General features: G+C 39.3%; 1 protein-coding gene across 1 annotated transcript in view; it reads left to right on the top strand.

The window, feature by feature from the left end:
• MALT1 (MALT1 paracaspase) overlaps window positions 1-25,929 on the top strand; it is a 48,608-nt gene that overhangs the window by 7,312 nt on the left and 15,367 nt on the right. The window contains exons 3-11 of the mRNA XM_070934565.1: window positions 953-1,074; window positions 5,992-6,142; window positions 8,961-9,139; window positions 11,182-11,278; window positions 14,008-14,040; window positions 14,374-14,400; window positions 17,511-17,540; window positions 21,680-21,883; window positions 25,601-25,778. Coding sequence (XP_070790666.1) covers window positions 953-1,074; window positions 5,992-6,142; window positions 8,961-9,139; window positions 11,182-11,278; window positions 14,008-14,040; window positions 14,374-14,400; window positions 17,511-17,540; window positions 21,680-21,883; window positions 25,601-25,778 — 1,021 coding nt within the window. The remainder of the gene's footprint in view (window positions 1-952; window positions 1,075-5,991; window positions 6,143-8,960; window positions 9,140-11,181; window positions 11,279-14,007; window positions 14,041-14,373; window positions 14,401-17,510; window positions 17,541-21,679; window positions 21,884-25,600; window positions 25,779-25,929) is intronic.

Raw genomic sequence — 25,929 nt, 5'->3', positions numbered from 1 at the left:
TACATCTTCCAGTTTAGTGTACATCTATTTAAGCTCTGCCTCCCTGTTAGAAAGAGTCTTCGGGATTCTGCCAGTGAAGAGTCAAATTGCTTTTTGTGAATTAAACGTCACACTCATATGACATGATAATCCACAGTGAATCTACATAGACAAGTGATTCATTTATAAGTTGCTTAATAAAATCGATTCTTTTTTTGCATAAATTGCAAAAAAAAAAAAGTTAATTTTTTATAATGCTCAATAATGGAGCACCTACTTTGTCCCAAAGTCAATTTCCAAATGATATAAATATAGTTCAAAAGAATGTAAACGTCAACAAATTTTGCATCTTATTTCATAGTTGAGTAGATGCATATAGTAACTTCCTTTCCAAATGTAACAATTATAGAACACTATATGAACATATACTTAAATGAAACATTAATCTCATTGCATCTCAAAATAGGATGCCTTTTCCATATAAATGCAGTGGAGTCTAATAAGTAATGAAATATTATTTTTGTTGAATAAGGTGTTATCTAAGATACCTGGAATTTTTGATATTGATGTTAGCACCACTTCCATTGTTGCTTAATTATCTTTTCTAGGATTTTCCCAGCTATTGATGTTAAAATGTAGTTTCCTGGATCCACTTTTTCCCCTTCTTGAATGACTGGAATGACATCAATTCTTTTCCAGTTTGGCAGTTCCCCTCTGCTCCAGGATCTCTGAAATATTTTGTTCAATGGTTCTGAGATCACATCTTCCAGCTCTTACAGATTTCCTTAGCCCTTTACTATTATATTGTATTTTCAATTTGTCCTGTATGCTGTCTTGAGGGTTTTTTTTTTAAATGATTAGACAGCCTTACAAACCCAACACACAATTAAATATGCAAGCAAGCAAACTTCAGTGTGTTTATATAATTAGCTTCCTTTTTGTTAAATGTAGATTGGTCTTATCTTTTTCATAGGTATAAAGATCATGGTAGAACCAGAATCCCAAGCTGTTTTATCTGGCCAGATGGTGAAACTAAGCTGCTGGGCAACAGGATATCCTCTCCTATATTATCAGTGGTTTAAAGAGAAAAAAATGGTAAATAAATATACTAGAATGTAAGTGGTAGCTTCTAAAATGTAGAAAATTTTGGACCGTATTGAATGCAATGTTCTTTTTCTAATGTTTTTATTAAAACTTTTCAGGACAATACAAGTATTGAAAGTATTAGTATATAAAATTAAATATAAAAGGAAAGGAAAAAAAGAAGACATGGAAAATAAAAAAACAAGCAAGCATAGAATTGTGACTTTTAACCTTCTTTTCATCAAGTATTTGCCATTTTAATTTTCCCCTCCCTCTTTAAGCCTTTTTCATTCCCAAACACATAAATCATCAATTCAGTCTTTTTTTTCATTGAACAAAAGGTCCATATAAGGTTTCCAATCTCATATTGAATATAATTTTCATTCATCTTTTCCTTACAACATAAGACTTGTGGGATGTTAGACTCCTATGTATTCTATGTAAAGATAATGCTTGATTTACGAAATCCCTCAGCACACTAGAGCAGGGGTGTCAGATTGGATTTCTTTGAGGGCCAAATCAGCATTGTAGTTCTCTTCTGTGGGCTGCGGCGGTGGGGAGAAGGGACGGACACCTCCTGCAACACCCTGCTGGCTGAAAATGGATCACAGGGGCCTTGCGTGACACAACCCCCCTCCCATGGCCCGCTTTTGGCTTCCATGGCCTGCAGCACTGCTGGCTGAAAATGGGCCATGGAGGGGGCGCTCATGCAATCCCCCTGTGGCCCATTTTTGGCCTCCATGGCCTCCTGCAGCACTGTGTCACCTGAAAATGGACCACGGGAGGCCTCACACAGCCTGTTTTGGCTTGCAGAGGCACCACGGGCTGATCCTTTGATATTTCTAGGCCGGCTCCGCGGGCCGGATCTAAGCACCCCAAGGGCTGGATCCAGCCCACAGGGCTTGAGTTTGACACCCTGTGCTAGAGGAACAGATTTCAAATCAGCATTCTTGTGATTGTTCTCCCTCCTGGTGGGGCAAGTAGAATTGCAGCGGGCCTTGTCTTGTGTCAGGTTTGAACCTTCTCAAGTTAGACATCCTCAAAGTTGGGGAGAGCTGCAATTCTACTTGTCCCTGTCTTGAGTTATCTCGTGTTGAATTGTCCTGCAGCAAGTTGGCCACGGTGACTTGGCCATGGAGAGTTGTCCCATTCTGGGTGTGGTGGGAGCAGGGGTGGGTTCTACTTACCTTTACTACTGGTTCGCAAGGGGGCCACGTGTGGGCGCTTGCTTTGCTCGTGCACACGCATGCTCTTCTGCACATGCGCAGAAGCGTTCTGATGACGTCGGGGTCGGTGGGCGGAGCCTCGCGCCGGTTTTACTACCAGTTCTATAGAACTGGTGCAAACCGGGGGCAACCCAGCACTGGGTGGGAAGCTTGGTCTCTCTCTCTCTCATCCAGGCCCTCTCTACAATGGTCCACATAACGATCACAACTGGGAGAGCCTGGATTGCGTTTTTTGAGCAAAGCAGTCACACGGCATCTTGCTTAATGACTGCTTCACTCAACGGATGAGATTTCAGGCTCAGTTGTGGTTGTAAGTAGAGGACTACCTGTATCTTATTTATTATTTGGGCAAGATAGATGGCAACAAATTTAATGAATAAGAATTTTTTTTAAAAAAATGTTTTTATTCTATTTATACTGTTTATCCCTCCTCTCTGTTGTGAGCTGAGTGTGACATGCTGTATGCAGAAGTGTTTCCAAGTTTTATCTTCGTGACCACATCTCAACTGTGCACTGGGCAGAATTGTAACTTGAGAAAAACATCTCAGGCAAGCTTCCCTAGGTGTCATGAGGATAAAGGGAGGGAGGATGAAAGCCTATTGAGACCTGAAAGATTCTGCTACAGGTAGTCCTCAATTTACAACAGTTCATTTAGTGACCATTCAAAGTTACAAAGGCTGTGAAAAAAAGTGACTTATGGCCATTTTTCAGTTACAACCTTTCCAGCATCCCCATGATCATGTGATCAAAATTCAGATGATTGGCATCTGATTCATATTTATGACTTTTGCTGTGTCCCAGGGTCATGTGATCCCCTTTTGCGACCTTCTGATGAGCAAAGTCAATGGGGAAGCCCGAGTCACTTAACAACTGGGTTACTAACTTATCAACTGCGGTGATTCACTTAACAACTCAGGCAAGAAGGTTGGAAAATGGGGCAAAATTCACTTAACAAATGCCTCACTTAACAACAGAAATTTTGTGCGCAATTGCAATTGTAAGTTGAGGACTACCTGTAGTATATTTACATCAATAAAAGTAATATAAAACTGCATGACTTTAGCCTCCTAGTCTCAGGGGTGAAATCCAGCAAGTTCTGACAGGTTCTGGAGAACCGGTAGCGGAAATTTTGAGTAGTTCGGAGAACTGGCAAATACCATCTCTGGCTGGCCCCAGAGTGGGGTGGGAATGGAGATTTTGCAATATCCTTCCCCCAGGAGGGGAGGGAATGGAGATTTTGCAGTATCCTTCCCCTGGAGTGGGAATGGAGATTTTGCAATATCCTTCCCCTGCCATGCCCACCAAGCCACGCCCACAGAACCGGTAGGGAAAAAAATTGGATTTCACCCCTTTCTAGTCTGTTCTATATTTGAGGGGTTTATTTTATTTAAACCAGTTTATTCGGCCATCCATCTCACACAAGGTGTGAAGGTTTGACATCATGATACTATACTGGCCACAGGCCTATTACAAAATAGTTCCCAAGTTCTTATTTTTAAGTTATTTTGAAAACTTAAGTGGGATAAAATGTATGGTAAAATAACCCCATTTCTTCAAGCCAACATACCATTTTTTCAGTGCCCATGATTTTTAAAGAAACATGTTTTTCATATTTGAGGAATAGTAATTTCACAGGGAAAATCAGTATATTGCAGGGATCTTGGCAGCACTCATAAAAATGTTGAATGGGTGTTTATAGTATGCAACTAAAATATGAATTTAACTGGTTTCTTTTTGGACAAAACATTTCTATGACATTAAGCAGCGTTGAATAAGGACCTGTGGATATTAAATTATTCCATTACTGGTAAACCCTTGCATTTGGCAGAACTTGAAATTTCACTATTGTTGAAGTTTAAGTACTCTTCATGTAATATTTTGATTTTATTTTAACCTGGGTCTATATAGTATGAAATTTTCCCATTCTCAAAAGTACACTTCACATCTAAAATAGGTATTTATTTAATTAATTGAATTAACATTATGATGTGTGCATGGAAATATATTATTATATTAAGCTGCAGTTCTAAGTATGCAATCTTTATAGGCAGTTCTCGACCTGCAACTAATCAAAGTTCCCACAGGCCTACCTGAGTGGTACATTGGAACTCAGATTTGAAGTTCCAATGATCAGCTCCCTCCCCATGGTCACATGACCTCACTTTGGGGGCTTGGAAATGGGCTGAATTTATGGCTGTTTGCAGTGTCCCATGGTCACGTCAAGTCTGGCTTTTTCTGCAGAGTATTTTGTGACCATACTTATTTATTTATTTATGTATTATTTCGATTTATATATGCCGCCCTTCTCCGGAGACTCAGGGTGCCTTCAATGCATTAAGCAATAGCCTTCATACTTTTGTATATACCTGCTTAGTAGGGCTTTTTGGCCCCCCTGAGTGGTGTTCCATTTTATATAAAATCAGTTTATTGCCCCCACAAACCGGGTCCTCGTTTTACCTACCTCGAAAGGATGGAAGGCTGAGTCAACCTTGAGCCTGCTGAGAATTGAACTCGCAGTAATTGCAGGCAGCTGGCAGCTAAGTACTACTTTAACAGCAGCAGTTTAGTCCACTCCGCCACCAGGCTCTTATACTTGTTGATCTATTCTATGTCTTTTGGTGTATAACTGGTTTTGTGGATTTTAGCAGTCTTACTGTTATTTGCTTGATTTCTCTTGCCTTGCATTGCCTTACAAATCATTCATGCTTTGTAAACTGTCTAGAGTTACGGTTGTGACTTTGTAAACTGCCTAAAGTTACTGTTGTAACTGTTGTAAGGTAGTTGAATGAATGAATGAATGAGTCGATCAATGATTCAATCAGTTGATCAATCAGTCAGTCAATTAATGAATCAATCAATGAAAAGTCAACACATTAGATCTCAATAATGCCTTAGAAGCTCCTCTTTGTGTTCTTAGTCTTGGTCCTGAATTGGAGAGACTAACTCCCTGCTCATCTACAAATTTATCAGGCAACCTTTATTTTGCCTTCCATTTTAATCCATTTTAACAATATTGTTGTGTTGATAATATTTATGTTGTGTCTTTCAGAATGAAAATTATTAGATAACATAACAATATAATTGTTAGATAAGGTGGAACAAGAGTAAGTTGGATTGAGACGGGTGGTATAGAAATTGAATCAATCAATCAATCAAATTTTAAAATCTTGAGGACTTGAGATTTCATTTTTCGTAGTTAATCTGTTTCAAACAGGGAATGAATAGGCCTGAACTCCAGACTGATCTTTGCTGAAACTCTATTCTATTGGTTTAAAATAATGCTCAACATAGAACAATGGCTGAGTTCGCCAATCAATCTATGTTTGTTTGTTTGTTTGTTTGTCATATTTCTATGCCGCCCACTCTCCGAGGACTCTGGGCGGCTTACACCAAAGACAGTATACTAAATAGCATATTGCCCACAACAATCTGGTTCCTCATTTTACCCACCTCAGAAGGATGGAAGGCTGAGTCAACCTTGACCCGGTGAGATTTGATCCGCTGATCTGCTGAACTAGCAGTCAGCTGAAGTACCTGCAGTACTACACTCTAACCACTGCACCACCTCGGCTCTAGTTTAAACCAACAATCAGCAAAACCAGCTTTTGTGTGTAATATAGGTAAATACTATTGTATTATACTTTCCAAAATCTTCCCTATTGTGGCAATATGTGCAATGTGTTTTTGTTGTATCCTAATTCAGGTCCCATATGGGAATTCCCCAGAATTGATATTCAATCAAGTAACTGCAGAAGATGCGGGATTATACATATGTCGAGTGAACAGCGATTCTTCCTATGAATTCAGCCAATGGGCACAGCTGGATGTTTGTGATAGCCAAAGAGATGCTGATGGTGGGTTACAAACTTTTTACATGGTAGAAACAGCAAGAAGGTGTAAATAGGAGGCGTCCTGATTTTCTACTTTCATTTTAATGTAACAATAATGTTTTTAGATTTCTGCAGTTCTTTTTCTTGGCATAGGGATGGTTGTGATTGATTACGAAGTCATAGAATCTCTGATTATGGAATTTTCCCAGGGGTGAAATGCTCCCGGTTCGGACCGGATCGCCCAATCCAGTAGCGATGGCGGCAGGTGGTTCAGAGAACCGGTAGCGAAAATCCCTGTCCCCACCACCCCCACCATGCCCAGCTGAACCGCACAATCATCAGAGGCTTTTTTTTTACTTTTAAAAGCATTTTTTCTACAACCTCTTCCAAAGAAAAAATGCTTTTAAAAGTAAAAAAAAAAAGCCTCTGATGATCACGCGGCTCAGCCGGGATCATCAGAGGCTTTTCAAAGCATTTTTTTCTGCAACCTCTTGGCCGAAGAGGTGGTTAAAAAAATGTTTTGAAAAGTCTCTGGCAACTCCCAGCTGAGTCTCTGGCTCCCAGCTGAAAAGTCTCTGGCAACTCCCAGCTGATCGGCAGAGAGGTATTTTTTAAAATGCCTCTCTGGCAATCCCAGCTGAGTTACCTGATTGGCAGAGGCTTTTCAAAGCATTAGAAAAAATGCTTTGAAAAGTTTAAAAAAAAAAAGTTGGCCACGCCCACCCAGTCACATTAAACCCCCCTCCACCAAGCCACGCCCGTAGAACTGGTAGTAACTAATTTTACATTTCACCCCTGAATTTTCTCCTTTCTCTATGGCTGCAGTTTCAGACAACACAATTCTTAAATCTCTTGTCAGATTAGGTTATAACGACAATAGATTCCTGAAAACTTTTAATGTGTCCATGCTGGTATATTTGACCACAACAGCAGAGTTAAAAGCATCTGTGATCTGTCCTGGAGATAATGCTTTACAGCTTTTATGTACTTTTAGCGAGGGCACAAGTTCAGGAAAGTTTAAAGACTTGCTAAAGCCTAAAATGTATTATTTCTCAGTATTTACCTGGAAAATTTTCATTGCCTGTTTCTTAGTGACTTTTAAAAAGTATTTCTAGATTACATTTTACTCAGAAGTATCTTAACACAGTATAAGCATTCACAGTAAAGCAATTCAGTTAACGATGGGTGTAACTTTCTGAAAAACACATGTTTTAGATCATATATTAAAAACCACTTAATGCTGAATGAATCAGGAAAATCTTTATCTCTCACTGGAAACTGAGTAACAAATCGCTTCTCTCATCCCTCAAGAAAGCATTTAAATCCATTTAAAGCTTTGTTGATAAGATCTACATCCTGAATTAAGCCCAATAACACTTGGAGCCACTCCAAAAGATGTAAGGTTGAGGTATGTTTATTGCTTTCCAGTAAAAGAGAATATCTGTAGCCTAGAATTGAACCGAGGAGTCCCTGGCACTCTCTGAGCTTGCTTGTTTGCTTGCAGATGTTACATTCAAATAGGTAACTTCTTACCTAGAAAATGATAGATAGCTACCACTTCGGTGGGACATGAAAGGAGCCTCCTATTGGACATTCCCTGGGCAATGATGATGTCACCAGCTAATCCCTTCAACCTGGAAGTGACATAACTAGTACCCCGAAAATAAGACCGTCTTATTTTTTTTTTGAACCCCAAAATAAGCGCTTGGTCTTATTTTTGGGGAGGTCTTATTATTTTGGGGCGTGTGGAGCAAGATGGGGCTCCTCTTGCTGTCTTACCTGATTTCCAGCTCTATGTTTAAATATTTTCAGGGAGGGCTTATTTTGAGGCGGAGGCTTATTTTAGTGCATGCGCTCAAAAGCCCAATTGGGTTTATTATTAGGGGATGTCTTCTTTTCAGGGAAACAGGGTAGTAGTAGCAAATATGGCAGTCATAAAGTGAATGTAGTTTTTTTAAGCAAAGCCATTGTTCACTCTAGGGTGATTTTTTTTGCCAGAAACTGGAAGTAAATGCCAGTTTCTGGCAAAAACACCATAAATCGAGGTACCGAAAATGACTGTGAACGTGGGCTGCATCCAAAATGCAGTCATGTGACTGGGGGGGATGCAGACATCCAAATCTCGAAACCAGGTTGTAAGTATTTTTGAGGGGTCTGTAGTAACTTTGAATCGTCATTAAGCAGCCAGTTGTAAGTTGAGGACGATCTGAAGCACCTTTTTAAATTTAGTATTTTGAATTTACTCTCTAAAGCAGGCTCAGGAATTCTGGGAGTCGAAGTCCACAGGTCATAAAGGGGTCATCGTCCCCCACCCCTGCTCGAAAGCAGGGATGTCAAACTCAAGGCCTGCGGACTGCATCCGGCCCGCAGGATGCTTAGATCTGGCCTGCGGGCCCATTCTGGAAATAGCGAAGGACTGGCCCGTGGTGCCTCTGCATGGCCCTCCTGAGCTCTGTTTTCGCCAGCAGAGCACTGCAGGAGGCCGTTGCAGCCGAAAACAGAGCTTGGGAGGGCCATGTGTGATCCTCGGCACCTTGGCCATGCCACCCCCACCTGCCCAAGATCAAACACAACCCTGATGTGGCCCTCAATGAAATTGAATTTGACACCCTTGCTCTAAAGGTACAAGTGCACGCTGTTTATTGCTTTCTTCTCAAAACCATCCACTTCCTTTAAATTAGCTGCAGCAAATAAATGAGGAAGTCACTGGGGAGGACCCAGTTGTCGGCAAAGAAATTATCGTTCTTTGCTGACTTGCTTCTGCTCTGCAAATCTGGCCTATCTCTGTTGCTTTGCGGACAAGATTTTTATCTCACAAATGTTTAAACCTCTTCCATTTAAGGAAGCTACTTCGAGTTGCCTGAAAAGAAAATACACATCTACCTGCATCCGCAATCTCAGAACTTGATGGTTGGACAAATGTTAATTCTTCAGTGTGAAGCCACGGGAAATCCCACGCCACAGTACCAGTGGTACAAAGAAGAATCCCCGCTTCCTAATGGAGAGAAAAAGGCTTATGTGGTGAGGCTTTTTTCCCCCCCCCTCAGCTACACTGATAAGGAATTGATGACATGTTTTACATTCAAAGCCTCCTTGAAGTAAACTCTTCAAGAGTAACTCTGAAATTCAGTAAATAAAATAACATGTTCATTAACCCCCTAACGTTTTGCCATTTGCATGCTGATAATAGGTGCATGGTTCTCTGTGGAATATAGCACTCTGAAGCGAGTTTAATTGCTTGTATCCTATATCCCAAAGTATTTACTGGCTGAGAGGCTAAACCCAAGGCTTTTAATTATTTAGCATGACTGCAAAGTCGACGCAAGACTATGCATGAGCCTTAACGCAATGACCTCCATTAAGTTAGTATTGGTTTTATGAAATGCTTGGAATGAAATGGAATGGAATGGAATGGAATGGAATGGAATGGAATGGAATGGAATGGAATAAAGTAGAATAGAATAGAAATAGAAATAGAAATAGAAATAGAATAGAATAGAATAGAATAGAATAGAATAGAATAGAACAGAACAGAACAGAACAGAACAGAACAGAACAGAACAGAACAGAACAGAACAGAACAGAATAATGCTGCAGAATTTGGTAGATTTCCCAGTTATAAAAGGTCCTTTGTGCTCTCTGAGCACAATTACAATTACTATTACAATACAATACAATACAATAATACAATACAACACAATACAATACAATGCAATGTAATGCAATGAAATACAATACAATTCTTTATTGGCCAAGTGAGATTAGACACCCAAGGAATTTATCTCTGGTGCATAAACTCACAGTGTATATATAAACAACAAGTAATAGGTCATAGTCATAGTTACAATAATTAATCATAAGTTACAAACAATAATTGAATACTTTTATTCTTGGGCATTAATGTTGAGTGTAGAAAGTTATTACAAGTAGTCCTTGACTTACTACAGTTTGTTTAGTGACCGTTCGAAGTTAAAACGCCATTGAAAAAAGTGACTTATGACCGTTTTTCAGACTTACGACTATTGCAGCATCCCCATGGTCATGTGATTAAAATTTAGACACTTGGCAACTGGTTCATATTTATGACGAGGGTCACATGTCCCAGGGTCATGTGATCACCTTTTGTGACTTTCTGATAAGCAAAGACAATGGGGAAACCAGATTCACTTAACAACATGTTACTAACACTGCAGTGACTCACTTAACAACTGTGACAAGAAAGGTCATAAAACAGGGCAAAATTCACTTAACAAATGTCTCACTTAGTAATAGAAATGTTGGGCTCAATTGTGGTTGTAAATCAAGGACTACCTGTATTTTCCCTTAAATTTGTATAACACAGAGAGCACCTTTTTTCTTTTGTGGGAAGACAGTTCAAGAAAGATGGAATCAAAGTTTGGACAGATTTGAATATATTTAACATAGTGTAAATATTAGAAGGAAAAATAGACGCCAGCAATCTCTATTACGATATATAGATAGTCCTCAACTTACAGCCATTCATTTAGTGACCGTTTGAATTATAAGAGCACTAAAAAAAGTGACTTATGACTGTTTTTCCACACAATCATTGCAGCATCCCCGTGGTCAGAATTTGAACACATGGCCAGTTACCATGTTCTGGGTCATGTGATCACCTTTTGTGACCTTCTGACAAGGAAAGTCAATGGGGAAGCCAGATTCCTTTAACAACGGTGTTACTAACTTAACAACTGCAGTGATTCACTTAACAACTGTGGTAAAAAAGATTTTTAAATGCGGCACAATTCACTTAACAACTGTCTATTGTATCAATAGACATTTTGCATTCAATTTGGTTATATGTCGAGGACTAACTGTAAGCACATTTTTTTTCTCTCTCTGAGGAAGGATTTTTTTAAATGAGTCTTTGTCTGCAATTTGAAAGGTTTCTCTTCTCAGTGAATTAGGCTGCAGAATTTGTAGCTTCAGATTCAGGTTGCCAGAATGCAAACTTTATTGAAATGTATTCGATAGTATTGCTGGAATAAAAAGAATGAACTTTGGTGACTGCCCTTACTAGAAAATGTGTGGTACTCTTGAAGGTATCCTGCGTAGACATTGAACATCAAGGAACCTATTGGTGTCGCGTGTACAATAATCAAGAAAATGAAGAAAGCAGAAAAGTGGAAGTAACTATAGGTAAGGAGTCTAATAGTAAATTTAATTAAGCAGTAAAGTGGTATGTAGTTCAATGTGGCATTGCTTACGTTCTTCAGTGTAAGAAATTACTAATGGGATTGGTTATAATTAACAGGGCAGTTTTTACGGGACTTGTTTTCTATATATAGTAACTTAAAAAATTATTCCATAGAAAATTAAGGTCTGAACTTAGTTAGGTTCTTATTTATTGATGCTGGACCCCAATGCAGTTGACATTCTTGTAACAGTCTTTTTTTTTTTTAATTTGATTTATATGCCGCCCTTCTCCGGAGACTCAGGGCGGCTTACAATGCGTTAAGCAATAGCCTTCATACTTTTGTATATTTATACAAAGTCAGCTTACTGCCCCCACAAACTGGGTCCTCAATTTACCTACCTTAGAAAGGATGGAAGGCTGAGTCGACCTTGAGCCTGGGGAGAATTGAACTCGCAGTAATTGCAGGCAGCTGGATGTTAAATGCTGCCTTAGAGGGCATTAGCCTCCTATGCCACTCAGGCTGCTCATTATTTTATAGATTTTTTTTCACTTGCAGAAAATCTTGTTCAAACTATGTAATTATTGTGTTCCTCTGAATGTCAAGATTGCCACCAACATAGGATAAGGTTTATGTCCTAGGGCCATGATGCTGAACCTATGGCACACGTGCCACAGGTGGCAGGCAGAGCCATATCGGTGGGCATGCAAGTGTTGCCCTAGCTCAGCTCCAGAGGGCCTCCAGGGGGGAGGCCGTTTTCGCCTCTGGAGCCTGGGGAGGACAAAAAACGGGCCTACCAGGCCCACTGTGCCATCACGTGCCAAAAGCGAGGGGAGCGTGGAGGGCCACATGCGCATGCGCAGGGGGGCGTGGCGTATTGAATTATGGGTGTGGCCACGCACACGCATGACTCCCCCCTGCGCTCCCCCTGCTTTTGGCACACAACAGCAAAAAGGTTAGCCATCATTGTCCTAGGGGGGAAAAATGATAAGATCTCTGTGCTATTTATCAAATTTCTAACCCTGCTACCATATTCACTTGATTTCCTGATGCTTATACATGCTGTGTGGGAAAGGAATATATATATCAGTAATGTTACCCACTATTTGCATTCTGCTGGGGGTGTATAAGTAGGATATGCATAATGTCAGAAGATTCTCAATAATCCAGGTCATGGTTGTCCCAGTGGTGCTTTTCCAAAAGGCAACTGGACTTGGTTGCATTTCTCATCCAAGAAGTTTCTCCACTTCAGTAACAGAACTAAGAAAGCTTCTTGGATGAGAAGCGAAAAATTTTCAAGGAAAAACCAAGACAGTCCAGTTGCCTTTTAGAAAAGCACCTTTGGGATAAGATACCCATAAATTTTCATTTTTAATATTTTCATTTTTCTTAACTTTTTAAAATGTATTATGCGCCGTGAAGGAAAACACTGTATGTAGTATAACAAATCTACATATAATGTTTATATAAAATGTATATGATTAATTTTAAGTCAGGCTACGACCAGGCCTCATTTCCGTTTTTAGTTTCTAATTGCATGAAAGAGACTGGATTTCTAGTAGGTAGACAGTCAAAACCTGCTATAGATTTGAGATTATATTGTCCTTCCGTAAAACACTGCATGTTGTTTGCATTATGAACAGTTTATTGTTCTGTAAGGCCTTTTAAGTTTATAATGTGCCGTGGTCACTATTGGTTGAAAGCCTCAGTATCAGGGGTGAAATCCAGCAGGTTCTAACAGGTTCTGGAGAACCGGTAGCGGAAATTTTGAGTAGTTTGGAGAACCGGCAAACACCATCTCTGGCTGACCCCAGAGTGGGGTGGGAATGGAGATTTTGCAATATCCTTTCCCTGCCACGCCTACCAAGCCACACCCACAGAACCGGTAGTGAAAAATTTTGAATTTCACCCCTGCTCAATATTCTGTGTCCATTGTTGATCGCTCTCAGCTAGACATGCTAAATTATATGTATCAGCCCTTCGAGCTATACCAGACTAGGAAACCAATGCCATGTAGATTGGTTCTAATTTTATTGTAAAGTTATAGTAATAGAATCTTGCAAGTCTGTATACATTTCCCCTTCTCTCCCTTCTTCATGTGAATTAGGGAGGAGCCTGTTTGAAAGATTTACTCATTATTTTCTTGATCCTGGCTGATGCCTTCTTATCTACCTGTTACACTGATAGCAATTCTATTTAGGGTTACTCCACATGCCCTCTACACTGTGTTTGTCTACGTGATTTGCAGAGAACGTGATTTGCGTAAGCTCCCTTAAGATCTCTGAACAGTGGCAGAGGAATAACTGACTTCGCTGTTCTATTATAAATATGAGGTTGGCTCCATGATTTTAGAAAAAATAAAAGTATACAATGAAGAAGGAATATTTTAAATGCATTCAATGTTTCATTGTGTATGCCCTTTATGAATTTGTTGCAAAAAAAAAAAAACCTCTACACACATATTCTGTTCAAACCTGTCCTGGTTTCCAAGTTTGGGATTTTAAATATCCTCATATGCATCTGCCTTTATTAGATCCTTAGGCAAATAAAAAAAAAATAGATCCAGTTTTCTCTCAGTTTGGCAGACACACATTTAAGTATGAATTATGCAGTAATGCTTGGCTCTGGACTTGTTGGAAATGTAAATATAACCTACCTCCTATGTGTATTCTTTGCCTGTCACGAATAAAATCAGAAGCTTCACTGTAGCATTCTTTTCTCTTGAAACTCAAGGTGGAAAATCTGTTGCAGTAGAATGCACGGAAGGTAACGTTAATCAAATACTGTACAGCTTTCTGATAAAACCTAAAATAATGACAATTTGGTGATTCTGGGATCTATAGCTGGAATGGAATGTTGTGCTGTATGAATGCCAATGTGATGCCTTATCCTTGCACGAGCTGTTCATTTCTTCTTTACATCTTCTACTAATTGTACAAAGTTAGTCCTTTCCTTTGTCACTAATTTTGTAAGCATTGAAGACAGCAATAATTAAACATCGTTTTATTTCTGCTTTTAATTTTAATTTTTAGTTAACTCATAAATCCCTTTTCATATATTTATTTAAACTGTATGTTAATTTTTCTTTGTTTCTTTCAGATGAATTAAATATCCTTGCAAGACCTGGTAAGTTTATTATACGGGATAACATAAAAACTGCAGCTCTTTCTTTATGTATGCTCATATACTGGACAACATATATAAAATCTTTAGGATCTTTGCTCATTAATAGAAATTTGCTTCTATTAATATTGTTACTGATGGTGCTCATTATTTTTTTCAATTTTTAAATATATCATTGAATTTATAATCAACGTTTACAGTATATATGTAATTATTCATGCTACACAATAGTTTAAATGTTTCCCTGGCCTGCTATAAAAATTAAAAGTAGATATTAGGTGGAAAGCCCATGCTACAAGATAAGTTTAATAAGTTGGTTTATTTAATGTGGTGAGCTGAATCATATCTATTTTGACCTCCTAAATTCATTATGAGAATCGTCCTCCAATAGCTAAAGACTTGATGTTGAGCAGGTACCAGAGGTGGTATTCAGCAGCTTCTGACAGGTTCTGGAGAACCTGTAGCGGAAATTTTGAGTAGTTCAGAGAACCGGTAAATACCACCCCTGACTGGCCCCGCCCCCATCTATTCTGTACCTCCCGAGTCCCAGCTGATCGGGAGGAAATGGGAATTTTGAAGCAACCTTCCCCTGGAGTGGGAAGGGAATGGAGATTTTGCAGTATTCTTTCCCTGCTACGCCCACCAAGCCACACCATGCCCACAGAACCGGTAATAAAAAATTTTGAATCCCACCACTGGTGGCTATGTATAGGTAGATATCTCTTTCTTCTTTAACCATGGGGCATCATAAATATGTATCAGCTATTAATGTATATCAACTATTGTATTATTTATACATGATAAGATGATCCAGATACTAAGTGAAGATAGTATGAAATGAATCATACTGTTGACTGATATGCTAAAACTAGCACTGATATATAATCAGGTGCTTGCTAAATCCAAAGAATTATCAAATGATACTTCCATTAAGAATTATGCCAAGTATTTTGTTCCCTCTCTAAAAATCATGTCAGTTCTCTTACATATTTGAATTTTGACAAGTATTGCTCTGGGTTCTAAGCCGCTTTCTTTGCATGAAATGTCTTTGTGCGTGTGTATTTGTCCTTAAGATTGTAAGTTGCACAGTAATAATAGAACAACGAAAAACAAAAATGTTTTGGTTTTCAGTTTCCAATGGCCAAGAATCTTTTACTAGCTCAAAAGCAGGAATTAGAATCCCTGAAAGCTACATTAGGTTTATATAATGAGCTTGGAAAGATATTTCTGATTTTCATAGTCAGTTCTCTGTGGGTAGCATTGTTGGAATATTTTCATGACTGATAAAGAGGAAAGTAAATGATTTTGCAAGGAGTTTCCTTAGCTTAGGAACACTTGGGAACAGCAAGATTGTAGTATTAGGATCCAATTTTTAATTTCTTGGAGCATAATCCTGCTTTCATCATTCTGGAAACAGAAGCGTAAAAATTCCAAGATGTTAAATATTAGGAATATTTCTCTCCACCATTAGATAAAAATATCAAAAGAGAGCTTCACAAATTATGTTGGAAACATATTGTGGTTAGAATGCAGTATTGCAGGCTGACTCTGCCCACAGCCAGGAGTTCAGTTCTCACTGGTTGAAGGTTGACTCAGCTTTCCATCCTTCCGAGGTTGGTAAAATGAGGACCCAGATTGTTGGGGGCAACAGGCTGACTCTGTAAACCACATAGAGAGGGCTGGAAAACACTATTGGAGCAGTAATATAAGTCTAAGTGCTATTGCTATTGTTATTATGGGGTCTTTATTTGGCTGTTTACATTGAATGGTCTGATAAATGGAACATTGTTTGGTTTTTCTGAACAGATTTTATCTTACTCACATTTCACGAAATTCCAAAAATTATTCCATTATTTAATATAATGTACTAATTACATTAAAATACTAATTCTAGCAGATCGCTAAAAAATACCCAGACAGCTACTTCTAACAAGCCCAGAAAATTATAATTACTTCAGTAGGGAAGATTGAAATTTTATTTTTGTAACCTGCATATAGGTAATCTTCGACTTACAACCATTTGTTTAGCAACCATTCAAAGTTACAACAGCACCCAAAAAAAATGATCTATGAGTGATCCTCACATTTATGTTCATTGCAGCATCTCCATGGTCACATGATCAAAATTTGAGTGCTTGGCAACCAGCCTGTATTTACAATAGTTGCAGCATCCGAGGCAGGGCTGGGTTCTACTTACATTTACTACCGTTTTGCAACGGGATCGCGCATGCGCAGAAGCTTCTGATGACATCAGGGTCAGTGGGCGGAGCCTCCCACCGGTTTTACTACCGGTTCTATAGAACCGGTGCGAACCGAGGGCAACCCACCACTGATCCGAGGGTCATGTGATTGCCATATACAATCTTCACAGCTGGCTTTCGACAAGCAAAGTCAATGGGGGAAGCCGGATTTGCTTAAGAATCATGTGATTCACTTAACTAATGAAGCAATTTTCTTAAAAAAGACTGGCAAAAAAGGACGTATAATGGGGCATGACTCACTTAAAAACCAAATCTGGCTTAGCAACAGAAATTCTGGTCCCAATTTTGGTTGTAAATTGAGGACTGCCTAAAATACATATCAATTACCTTATGAATTTATAACAGATCAGTCTAGTAATGCTCAGTTTTAAAAGCAGAATTCCATCAGGAAGTAAAACTGGGATAACTCCAAGGAACAGGATATTACTTTTTTAAAAATTAAAAACACAAACATTTCCCTTGTTAAGAGCAAGAGTGATCCAAGCTGAAGAATATTTGAGGACCCAGATTTTTGGAGGCAATATGCTGACTCTGTAAATTGCTTAGAGAGGGCTGTAAAGCACTGTAAAGGGGTATATAAGTCTAAGTGCTAAACAGGGGTGGGTTCCACTTACCTTCGCTACCAGTTTGCAATGGGAGCATTCACCTGCGGTGCTTCTGTGCATGCACAGAACGCCCGTGATGACGTCCGGGTGGGTGGGTGGAGCCTCCCACCGCTGCTACTACCGATTTGCAAGATCCAGAGCAAACCAGTAGCAACCCACCACTGGTGCTATTGCTATTGCTATTATTTGTAAATTTTACTGACATTGGTGAGTCCAAAACTTTTTTCATTCTTTCTTTACAAAACAGATCTTGAACAACCAACTGAGAGACAGTTTGGTAAGTAGCTTTACATTCCAACCAGGCAAATCCTTATTTTTTTATTATTATTATTATTATTAAAATGCTGCCCATCTCACTAATACAGCAATTCCGAGCCTTTATAATACAGAGATGATGCATATCTAAGGTAGTGTTTCCCAATCTTAGCAGCCTTAAGATATGAATGGCTGTGAATTCTGGGAGTTGAAGTTCACATATTTTAAAATTCCCAAGTTGAGAAACATTGATCCAAGACAAAAGCCTTCCTCAGCCTGTTTTCAACAAATTATAGAAGTTCTCCCATTTTCTAAATATTCACTTCTCAATACCAGATTATTCATTTATCCAAGCAAAAAGAAACAGGGCAATATGATTCTGGTCAAGTTTACAAAAAAAAAATATCAGTATTTTTGATATTTAACCATGAATTAAAAGAATTCTGTAAATTAAAAGAAGAAAACCCTGTATTTATAGTTTGCGATTGCTGTCTGATGCAGTCTGCATATTCTAGCCATGTTATATATTATCTAACCCAAATCTCCTTATTTCATGTTTTATGGTACCATAGAAATCTTCATAGTTCCATGATTTGGACTGCAGCTTCCTCTTACCTCCCAATTTTGTCTTTGCTTAGCAGTAAGAAGATAAGGAAACAAGTTCTATTCTAGGTATACAAATTTAGATATGTAGATTTATGCTTCCCTATTATTTATTTAGATTTATATTCTGCCTTTTTTCCAGGAATTTAAGATAGCTAGCCTTACAGGAGTAACACTGTATAGCAGCATAATGGAAGAACTCTCATGCAAATTAAATTTTCTTTACACAAAGTTGACAGATCCAGAAGGGTACACCAGTGGGAGAAAGACTGATGGTACAAATTCTGAATTTGCAGGAGCAAATTCCATCGTTGACTACATTTGTTTAATATAATTGTAGCAGCAGCCCATTAAATTTTAAATTAAATTTAATTTAAATTTCAAAAATTAAATTAAATTTTAAACCATACATGCTCCTTTATAGGCAATACCTTCATCATTGCTCAAGAATTATTGAAGTCTAAAAATAGTTTATTTTTTAAAAAATGCTTTCTTGTAACTTCAGAACTACTAATTAGTTAAATTAAGTAATTAATTCAGACAAGCTTAATTTCTTGCTTCATTCTTTGTTTGAAATTTGGCCTTCCAGAAAAGGTATTTAAGCTCATTCTGGGAAAGCTTCCCTTAGAATTTGATTATTTGTTTGGCAAAGAACATTTGTTTATACAAGGGATTTAAATATAGATGTGAACAACAAAAGGTCAGTGTGTTTCCTTAGCACAATAAAATGCAAACTATTTGTATGATGCTAAATAAACATCCTCCGTGCAATGGAAACTAGCTGGGCTATTGCAATTATATGAAACAAATGCAATGTTGGAATTTGCTCCTGCAAATTCGGAATTTGTACCATCAGTCTTTCTCCCACCATTGTATGTGTCAAGTTTGTGTAAAGAAAATTTAAGTTGGATGAGAGTTCTTTCATTGTCCTGCTATGGAGTGATATCCCTGTAAGCTACTTTAAATTCTTGAAAGAAAGGTAAATTATAAATCTAAATCAGGGGTGTCAAACTCGATTTCAATGAGGGTCACATCAGGGTTGTGTTTGACCTTGGGGTGCTGGCGTGGGCATGGCCAGGGTGGGCATGGCCAACTCGATGTCATTCGTATTGGGGGCACCTGTGGTGGCCCGAGCGCTCTGTCAGCGAAAACAGACTCCCAATCTCCGTTTTCAGCTGGGATGGCCTCCTGCAACCCTCTGCCAGCAATGTGGCCCTCCCAACCTCTGTTTTTGCTGGCAGAGGGTTGCAGGAGGCCATCCCAGCCGAAAACGGAGATTGGGAGCCCGTTTTCGCTGACAGAGGCACCGTGGGCCGGTCCTTCTCTGTTTCCAAGGTGGCCCCAACGGCCAGATCTAAGCAGCCCGCAGGCTGCATGCAGCCTCCGGTCCTTGAGTTTGGCAGCCTTGATCTAAATAAATAATAAAGAAGGATAAAATCTACATATTGTAATAGCACATGTGATTTAAAAGTGATACTCCCACCATTACTATAAAAACCGTTCAAGAAAGCTGAGCTTATTCAAAGATGAGTCAAGAATCTGGAATTCCTATTCACAAGTTTGACAAGCAATGAGATAGCAAAGCAAGAGAGCATTTAACAAAATGCAAAATTCCCAACTGGAAGTACAATTCATGCTGTCTGTTGTTTGTATTACATCTGGCAGTTTGCAGCCCATTTTGCTAATGTATACTTTTTCTTTGGATGAAATCCTATGCTATCCGTAAAAAAGGTCCGTATTAAATCCCTCTGTGTTGTATTAACCACCCCAAACAAGTGATAATTGAACTCTTGAGAATGTGCGGTCATTTGTAACTCTGTCTCCGTGAAATGGCTGTCATTGAAATAGATCTTGATATATTGTATTTCGTCTATAAACTATGTGTTCAATCCCTAAAGCTACAAGGATAAACAGTAAATATAAGTCCAATGCAAAGAAATTGGTTTGCAATGGTTTCAGAAAAACGATTAATTTTTATTATACCCAAACCATTTTTTAATGCTTTGGTAAGGCCACATTTGGAATTCTGCAGCCAGTTTTGGTCACCATGATGTAAAAAATAAGTTGAGACTCTAGAAAGAGTACAGAGAAGAGCAACAAAGATGATTAGAGGACTGGAAGCTAAAACATATAAAAATGATTGCTGGAATTGGGTATGTCTAGTTTAATGAAAAAGAAGGACTAGGAGTGACATGATAACAGTGTTCCAATATCTAAGGGGCTGCCATAAAGAAGAGGGAGTCAAACTATTCTCCAAAGCAGGGGTCACCAACCTTTCAGACCTCAGGGACCACTAAATTCATAACTTTCAATCCTCCGGACCACTAATATGAATTAGTGATGAGATGGGGTCCTTCAGGCACTTAGTGTGGCTGCCTGTTAACAAAGAGAAGCACCCGGGGTCAACCCTAGTTTTGTTGTCCATTGCAGCTAGGAATCTCAAATACAACCAAGAATGAATCTTTGTCTTGTAACCAGCCCGGGCGCTAGATGCCTCCCCCCTTGCAAACTCTTTCTCTTGAGGAGCCCGGCTGAAGTTTCGTGCACCGCTCATTGAAGAACCTGGACTCCCAAGGAGGGAGGAAGGGGCTGGAGCTACTAAACAGGCAGCCAAGCTAAATGCCTGAAGGACCCCATCCCATCAGCAAGTGGGATTAATTGCTTTGGCAGGCCGTATCCGGCCCAAGGGCCATAGTTTGAAGATCCCTGACTTAGTGCAATATAAAAAATGCAAAAATGCAAAGATTTTTCTGCGGATCACCAAAATTTTCTCATGGACCACCAGTGGTCCACGAACCACCAGTTGGTGACCGCTGCTCCAAAGCATCTGAGGACAGGACAAGAAGCAATGGGGGGAAACTAATCAAGGAGAGAACCAAACTAGAACTAAGGAGAAACTTTACTGATAGTTAGAACAATTAATAAGTTTGCCTCCAGAAGTTGTAGGTGCTTCAACACTTGAAGTTTTTAAGAAGAGATTGGATATCCATTTGTCTGAAATGGTATAGGGTTTCCTGCCTGAGTAGGGGGTTGGACTAGAAGACCTCCAAGGTTCTTTCCAACCCTGTTATTCTGTTAAAACAAGGCAGGAAGTGAGCCTGAACTTGAATCAAATCTTGGACTAATGTTTGCCCTTGCTTCTGTAGTTGATATTAATGTGATTTGCCTCTTTCTCTCCAAGTACGCTTCATTACGCATTCATTAGCTGTGGTGGCTGCAGGCTACTTCTGCTGATCACCAGTTGCCACAGTTTGGCAGATTGAATGTCACCAGGCTCAAGGTTGACTCAGCCTTCCATCCTTCCGAGGTCGGTAAAATGAGGACCCAGATTGTTGGGGCAATATGCTGACTCTGTAAACCGCTTAGAAAGGGTTGTAAAGTACTGCGAAATGCTATATAAGTCTAAGTGCTAGTGCTGTTACACGTTTTTTTAATGGGGAGTTACTTACGTATAAGATACCATGAAGTCTTCCTATGAATTATCATGCATGTTAATTTCCTTGCATGCATACTATGGAAAATCTATTTAGAAACATGCTTTGGTTTCTCCCTTTGTAGCAGTAGATAAAGTGGCACTACTGATGGGGAACATGAGCTACTATAACCATCCCAAACTCAAGGCTCCATTAGTTGATGTTTACGAGCTGACCAACTTGCTGAGGCAGATGGACTTTAAAGTGGTCTCCTTGCTGGATCTGACCGAACCTGAGATGAGAAATGCAGTGGATGAATTCTTACTGCTCCTGGACAAAGGTGTCTATGGTAAGAGTTTGATTTGGTGGCCAATCAAGCTGAGTTTCAGTTTGATTGCCAGAATGTATCTTTCATGGTTACTTTATTTGGCCGAATTTGGGCTTCTACAATGAGGAGGAAATTGGACTGGATAGCATAAACAGCCTCTTCTAGCACTGTGATTCTCTGATTCTAATAAAGTAAACAAAAAGCATCACTTTGTAAAATACATAAAAAATGTACGTTACGTTGGTTGTAAGTCGAGGACTACTTGAAACATACAGGTAGTCCTCGACTTACAACCATAACGGAGCCCAAAATTTCTGTTGCAAGACATGATGTTGTAAATCAAGGCACTCATGTGACCAGACTTAATTTTATGACTTTTTTATGGCAGATATGAAGCAAAAATGTCATAAATCACAGTCACATGGCCATGGAATGGTGCAACCAGCTGTTGGGACCAGTTGCCAAACAGCCAAAATGAGGTCATGTAGTGTTTGGGACTGTTTTCAAGTTGGAAGGTGGCCTTCAGTCTGTAATTTTTTTTCCTATTCATTTTGTGTAAGCATGTGAAAATGTCTTTTGCTGTTTAATCAAGCATAGTCTGCTCTACCCAGTACACCTCTCTCTCATGTTCTTTTTGCCATCGCTCAATCTTTTAAATGAAGAGGCCGTGGGCTACAACCTCTCAAATCATCAATATTCCTTTTACAAGCCTATTACTTTTTTGAACTGATTGAAAAATGCACGTCTCTGAAATCTCACCAGTATATTATTTTTCGTAGTTGTCATTACAAATACTCTTCACCAGGCCAGGATAGGAAGAGCCCAGCTTCTAATAGTACATAAATATAGTCACGCATTGGTTCGAGTTGGACGTGTCTCCGCAATAGATGCTAGCACACAATGTGAAGTGGTTCTATATGCAGCTTTTTCATTGCTCAGAGGCTCAATGCTTGATTCACTTAGTTCCTCCTGATCTGACATTCAGAATGCCTTTCACTCTTCATGTGGCTGAGCCAACAATCACTCTTGACAGGAAGATTTATTGTAATAGCACTCACAGCTTTTCAGACCGCAGCATTCTTTGACAATCCTTTTTAGCAGCGGCTTGTTAGGAACATTCAGATCACTCGCGGCTGTCGATGGGATGTTGCAGTTGCTTCGCGATCAGGATCAGCCGTGCTTGTATCCATTAACTGTGGGTGTGTTTTATTTATTTATTTTTAGATTGAATTTGTATACCCGCCCAACCCGTACATAGGTAACTCCGGACAGCTTACAAAATTTTAAAAAGTCACGGTATAATAAAACTCATTCTTAAAAAACCCCCACACGCACCTCCCTTGGCAGCAACAACACAATCAAATCAGCCACTTGATCGGATCCCTCTCCATTAGTGGGTACCGGGCCCACTGACAAAGCTATGTTTTTAGGACTTTTCAGAAAAGCAATAGGATGGGAGCAGGGTTGGGCTGCTGGCGGTTCGCAGGGTTCGGGAGAACCTCTAGCTAAGATTCTGTGTAGTTCGGAGAACCCCCAAATCCCACTCCTGGCTGGCCCCACCTAGCCCCTCCCAGGAATCTCCATGTGGCCCGTTTTGGATGCAGGTAAGTGCAGGGTGCACACGGAGGCTCAGGGAGGGTGAAAAGCGGGCCTACCGGAAGTAGGGCCAGAGGGCCTCTGGAGCATGGGGAGGCCATTTTTGCCCCTCTAGGGCCTGGGGAGGGCAAAAATGCCCCCCTCTGCCATGGTGCAGGAGGCCAACTAGACCATGCCCACCATGGCCATGCCCACCCAGCAACCGGGCAGAGAACCCCTTGCTAACATTTTTGAAGCCCACCCCTGGATGGGGGAACTATATCTCAGGGGGAATGACATTCCATAAAGAAGGAGCCACCACCGAGAAGGCCTTTTTTCATGGCCCCATTGATGGTAGCCCCTAATCAAGGAAACCCATAGCATGTCCTGCCTTCCTGTCCTGGTGGGCCGGGTAGATATAAGAAAATATTTTAATATTTTAATGAAATATTTTGAAAGTTCTAGGTCACAACCTATGAAAATCCAAACACGGCAGAAAGAGAACCATGTTTCTTATCATGAACAGTTTGATTCAGAATCCATATGATGGTGTTATCTAGAAATTATTTAACAAAATAATGTTTTGCATAGCCAAATATTGTAAACTTCTCTAAAACCCGTGAAATCTTGTACAGCTAATAGCTAAAGGTTTGGGGTTTTTTAAAAGACTCAGTAGTTTCTCTTCCATTTATTAAAATAAGTGTTCAGGGGAAAAAAAGTAAAGATACATTGTTCAGGGGAAAAAAAGTAAAGATACAATACCACTTCCTTTCAAGGAGCATTTTTGTCAAAATAAGCTTGATTCCTGGGCACTTAACAGATATTTGCAGGCGGATTTCTTGACCGCAGTACGGAAGTGGTTTGCTTCTGCATTGTATTTTTCTGACTTGCTATTTGTTTAATTGAGTGAACATTCCTTGCACACTCTGAAAGGAATCAAGGGAAGATGATGTTAGAGCAACCACCGGCAGTGATGGTTATGAGCATTATGAGCGTTGAGACTCAATGCAAAACATCCTTAAACTCATGCAACACTATGTTGGGTTGAGAAGGCTGCATTAAAGCACAACATCCTTTACAACCAGCCGAAATAGGTCCTTATCCTAATATCTCAAACATTTTTTATTAAATTATTAAATATTATAAAATACAAAATATGAAAGCAAATAGAGGAACATTAAGGAAGGAGGGGAAAGAGGAAAAGGAAGTAGGAAGGGTAGGAAAAAGAAAAGAAAAAGAAGCATTGACTCCCTCTGTTGCAGTAAAATAAAACTTCAAGTCACAACTTTTTGTTTTTCCATAATAATATAAACAAGTCATTTTTATAAAGATCTATCAATCTAATCTGTAAAACCCAAAGTCAAAGTTACATTCTTTTCCACATCAAGCATGAAATTCAGAAGCAGTTTCCATGTGAAAACGAAAGTACTTACCGTATTTTTCAGAATATAAGACACACTTTTTTCCCTCCTAAAAGAGGCTGAAAATTTGGGTGCATCTTATACTCCGAATGTAATGCGCAAAATGGCTACCTGGAACAGCTGCTGCCTTCTCTTACCCCTTCCGTGCTTTGCCTCCAAGGATCAGCTGTGCTTTTGAAGCTGTTTTTCAGCCCCAACACCAGTGAAGCATCCTCCGTGCTTTGCCTGCTTTTCTAATTGCTGCTCCCACAGCCCCAACTTCAAAACCAGTGAGCGAACTAATGTGCTGGGACTAGCCAGATGAATACCTGGTAGGTAGAATTTTTTTTCTCCCTATTTTCCTCCCCAAAAACTAAGATGCGTCTTTTACTCAGAAAAATACGGTATATTCTTTTCTTTAATCAGAGTAGTCAGTTTTGCCATTTCAACCAACTCCAACAACTTCTACAACCATTTCTTCCATGGTAGGTATCAAAGTGTCTTTCCATTTTTGTACATATAACAATCTTGCTACTCTCAACATGTATAGTAACAAAGTTCCAATTTTTTTTCTCCAGTTCTTTTTCCATTAGTCCCAAAAAGAAATGTTCTGGTTTCTTTTTTATCTGCATTCTATCTTATCCTAATATCTCGACCTAGATTCCTTGTTTGTTTAGCAGTGAAATTAAATGAATTGTTTTGCTTAGCAATCTTGCTTAGTATAATTGTTAAATGTGTTTTGGTTTTCTCACCCCCCCCCCAGGTCTATTATATTATGCTGGGCATGGCTATGAAAATTATGGTAATAGTTTTATGGTTCCTATTGATGCTCCAAATCCCTATCGAGCTGCAAACTGTCTATGTGTACAAAATATCCTCAAACTAATGCAAGAAAAGGATACTGGCCTCAATGTATTTTTACTGGATATGTGCAGAAAAAGGTATGATATTGCTTTGAACACTGAAGAATTCAATCCCGATAATTCAGGGCCCAAGATAAATAGCTGTATGGATTCTACAGGAAGAAGCATGTTAAATCAGCTAGCTGAATACAGGTTTCACAATTTTCCAGTTCTTGGGAAATTATTTTTT

This window comes from Pituophis catenifer, unplaced genomic scaffold (genome assembly GCF_029215685.1).
Source record: "Pituophis catenifer annectens isolate HBS135680 unplaced genomic scaffold, rPitCat1.0.hap2 SCAF_2, whole genome shotgun sequence".
In the NCBI taxonomy this organism is placed as follows: domain Eukaryota; kingdom Metazoa; phylum Chordata; class Lepidosauria; order Squamata; family Colubridae; genus Pituophis; species Pituophis catenifer.
This window is presented reverse-complemented; position numbering and strand designations above follow the sequence as displayed.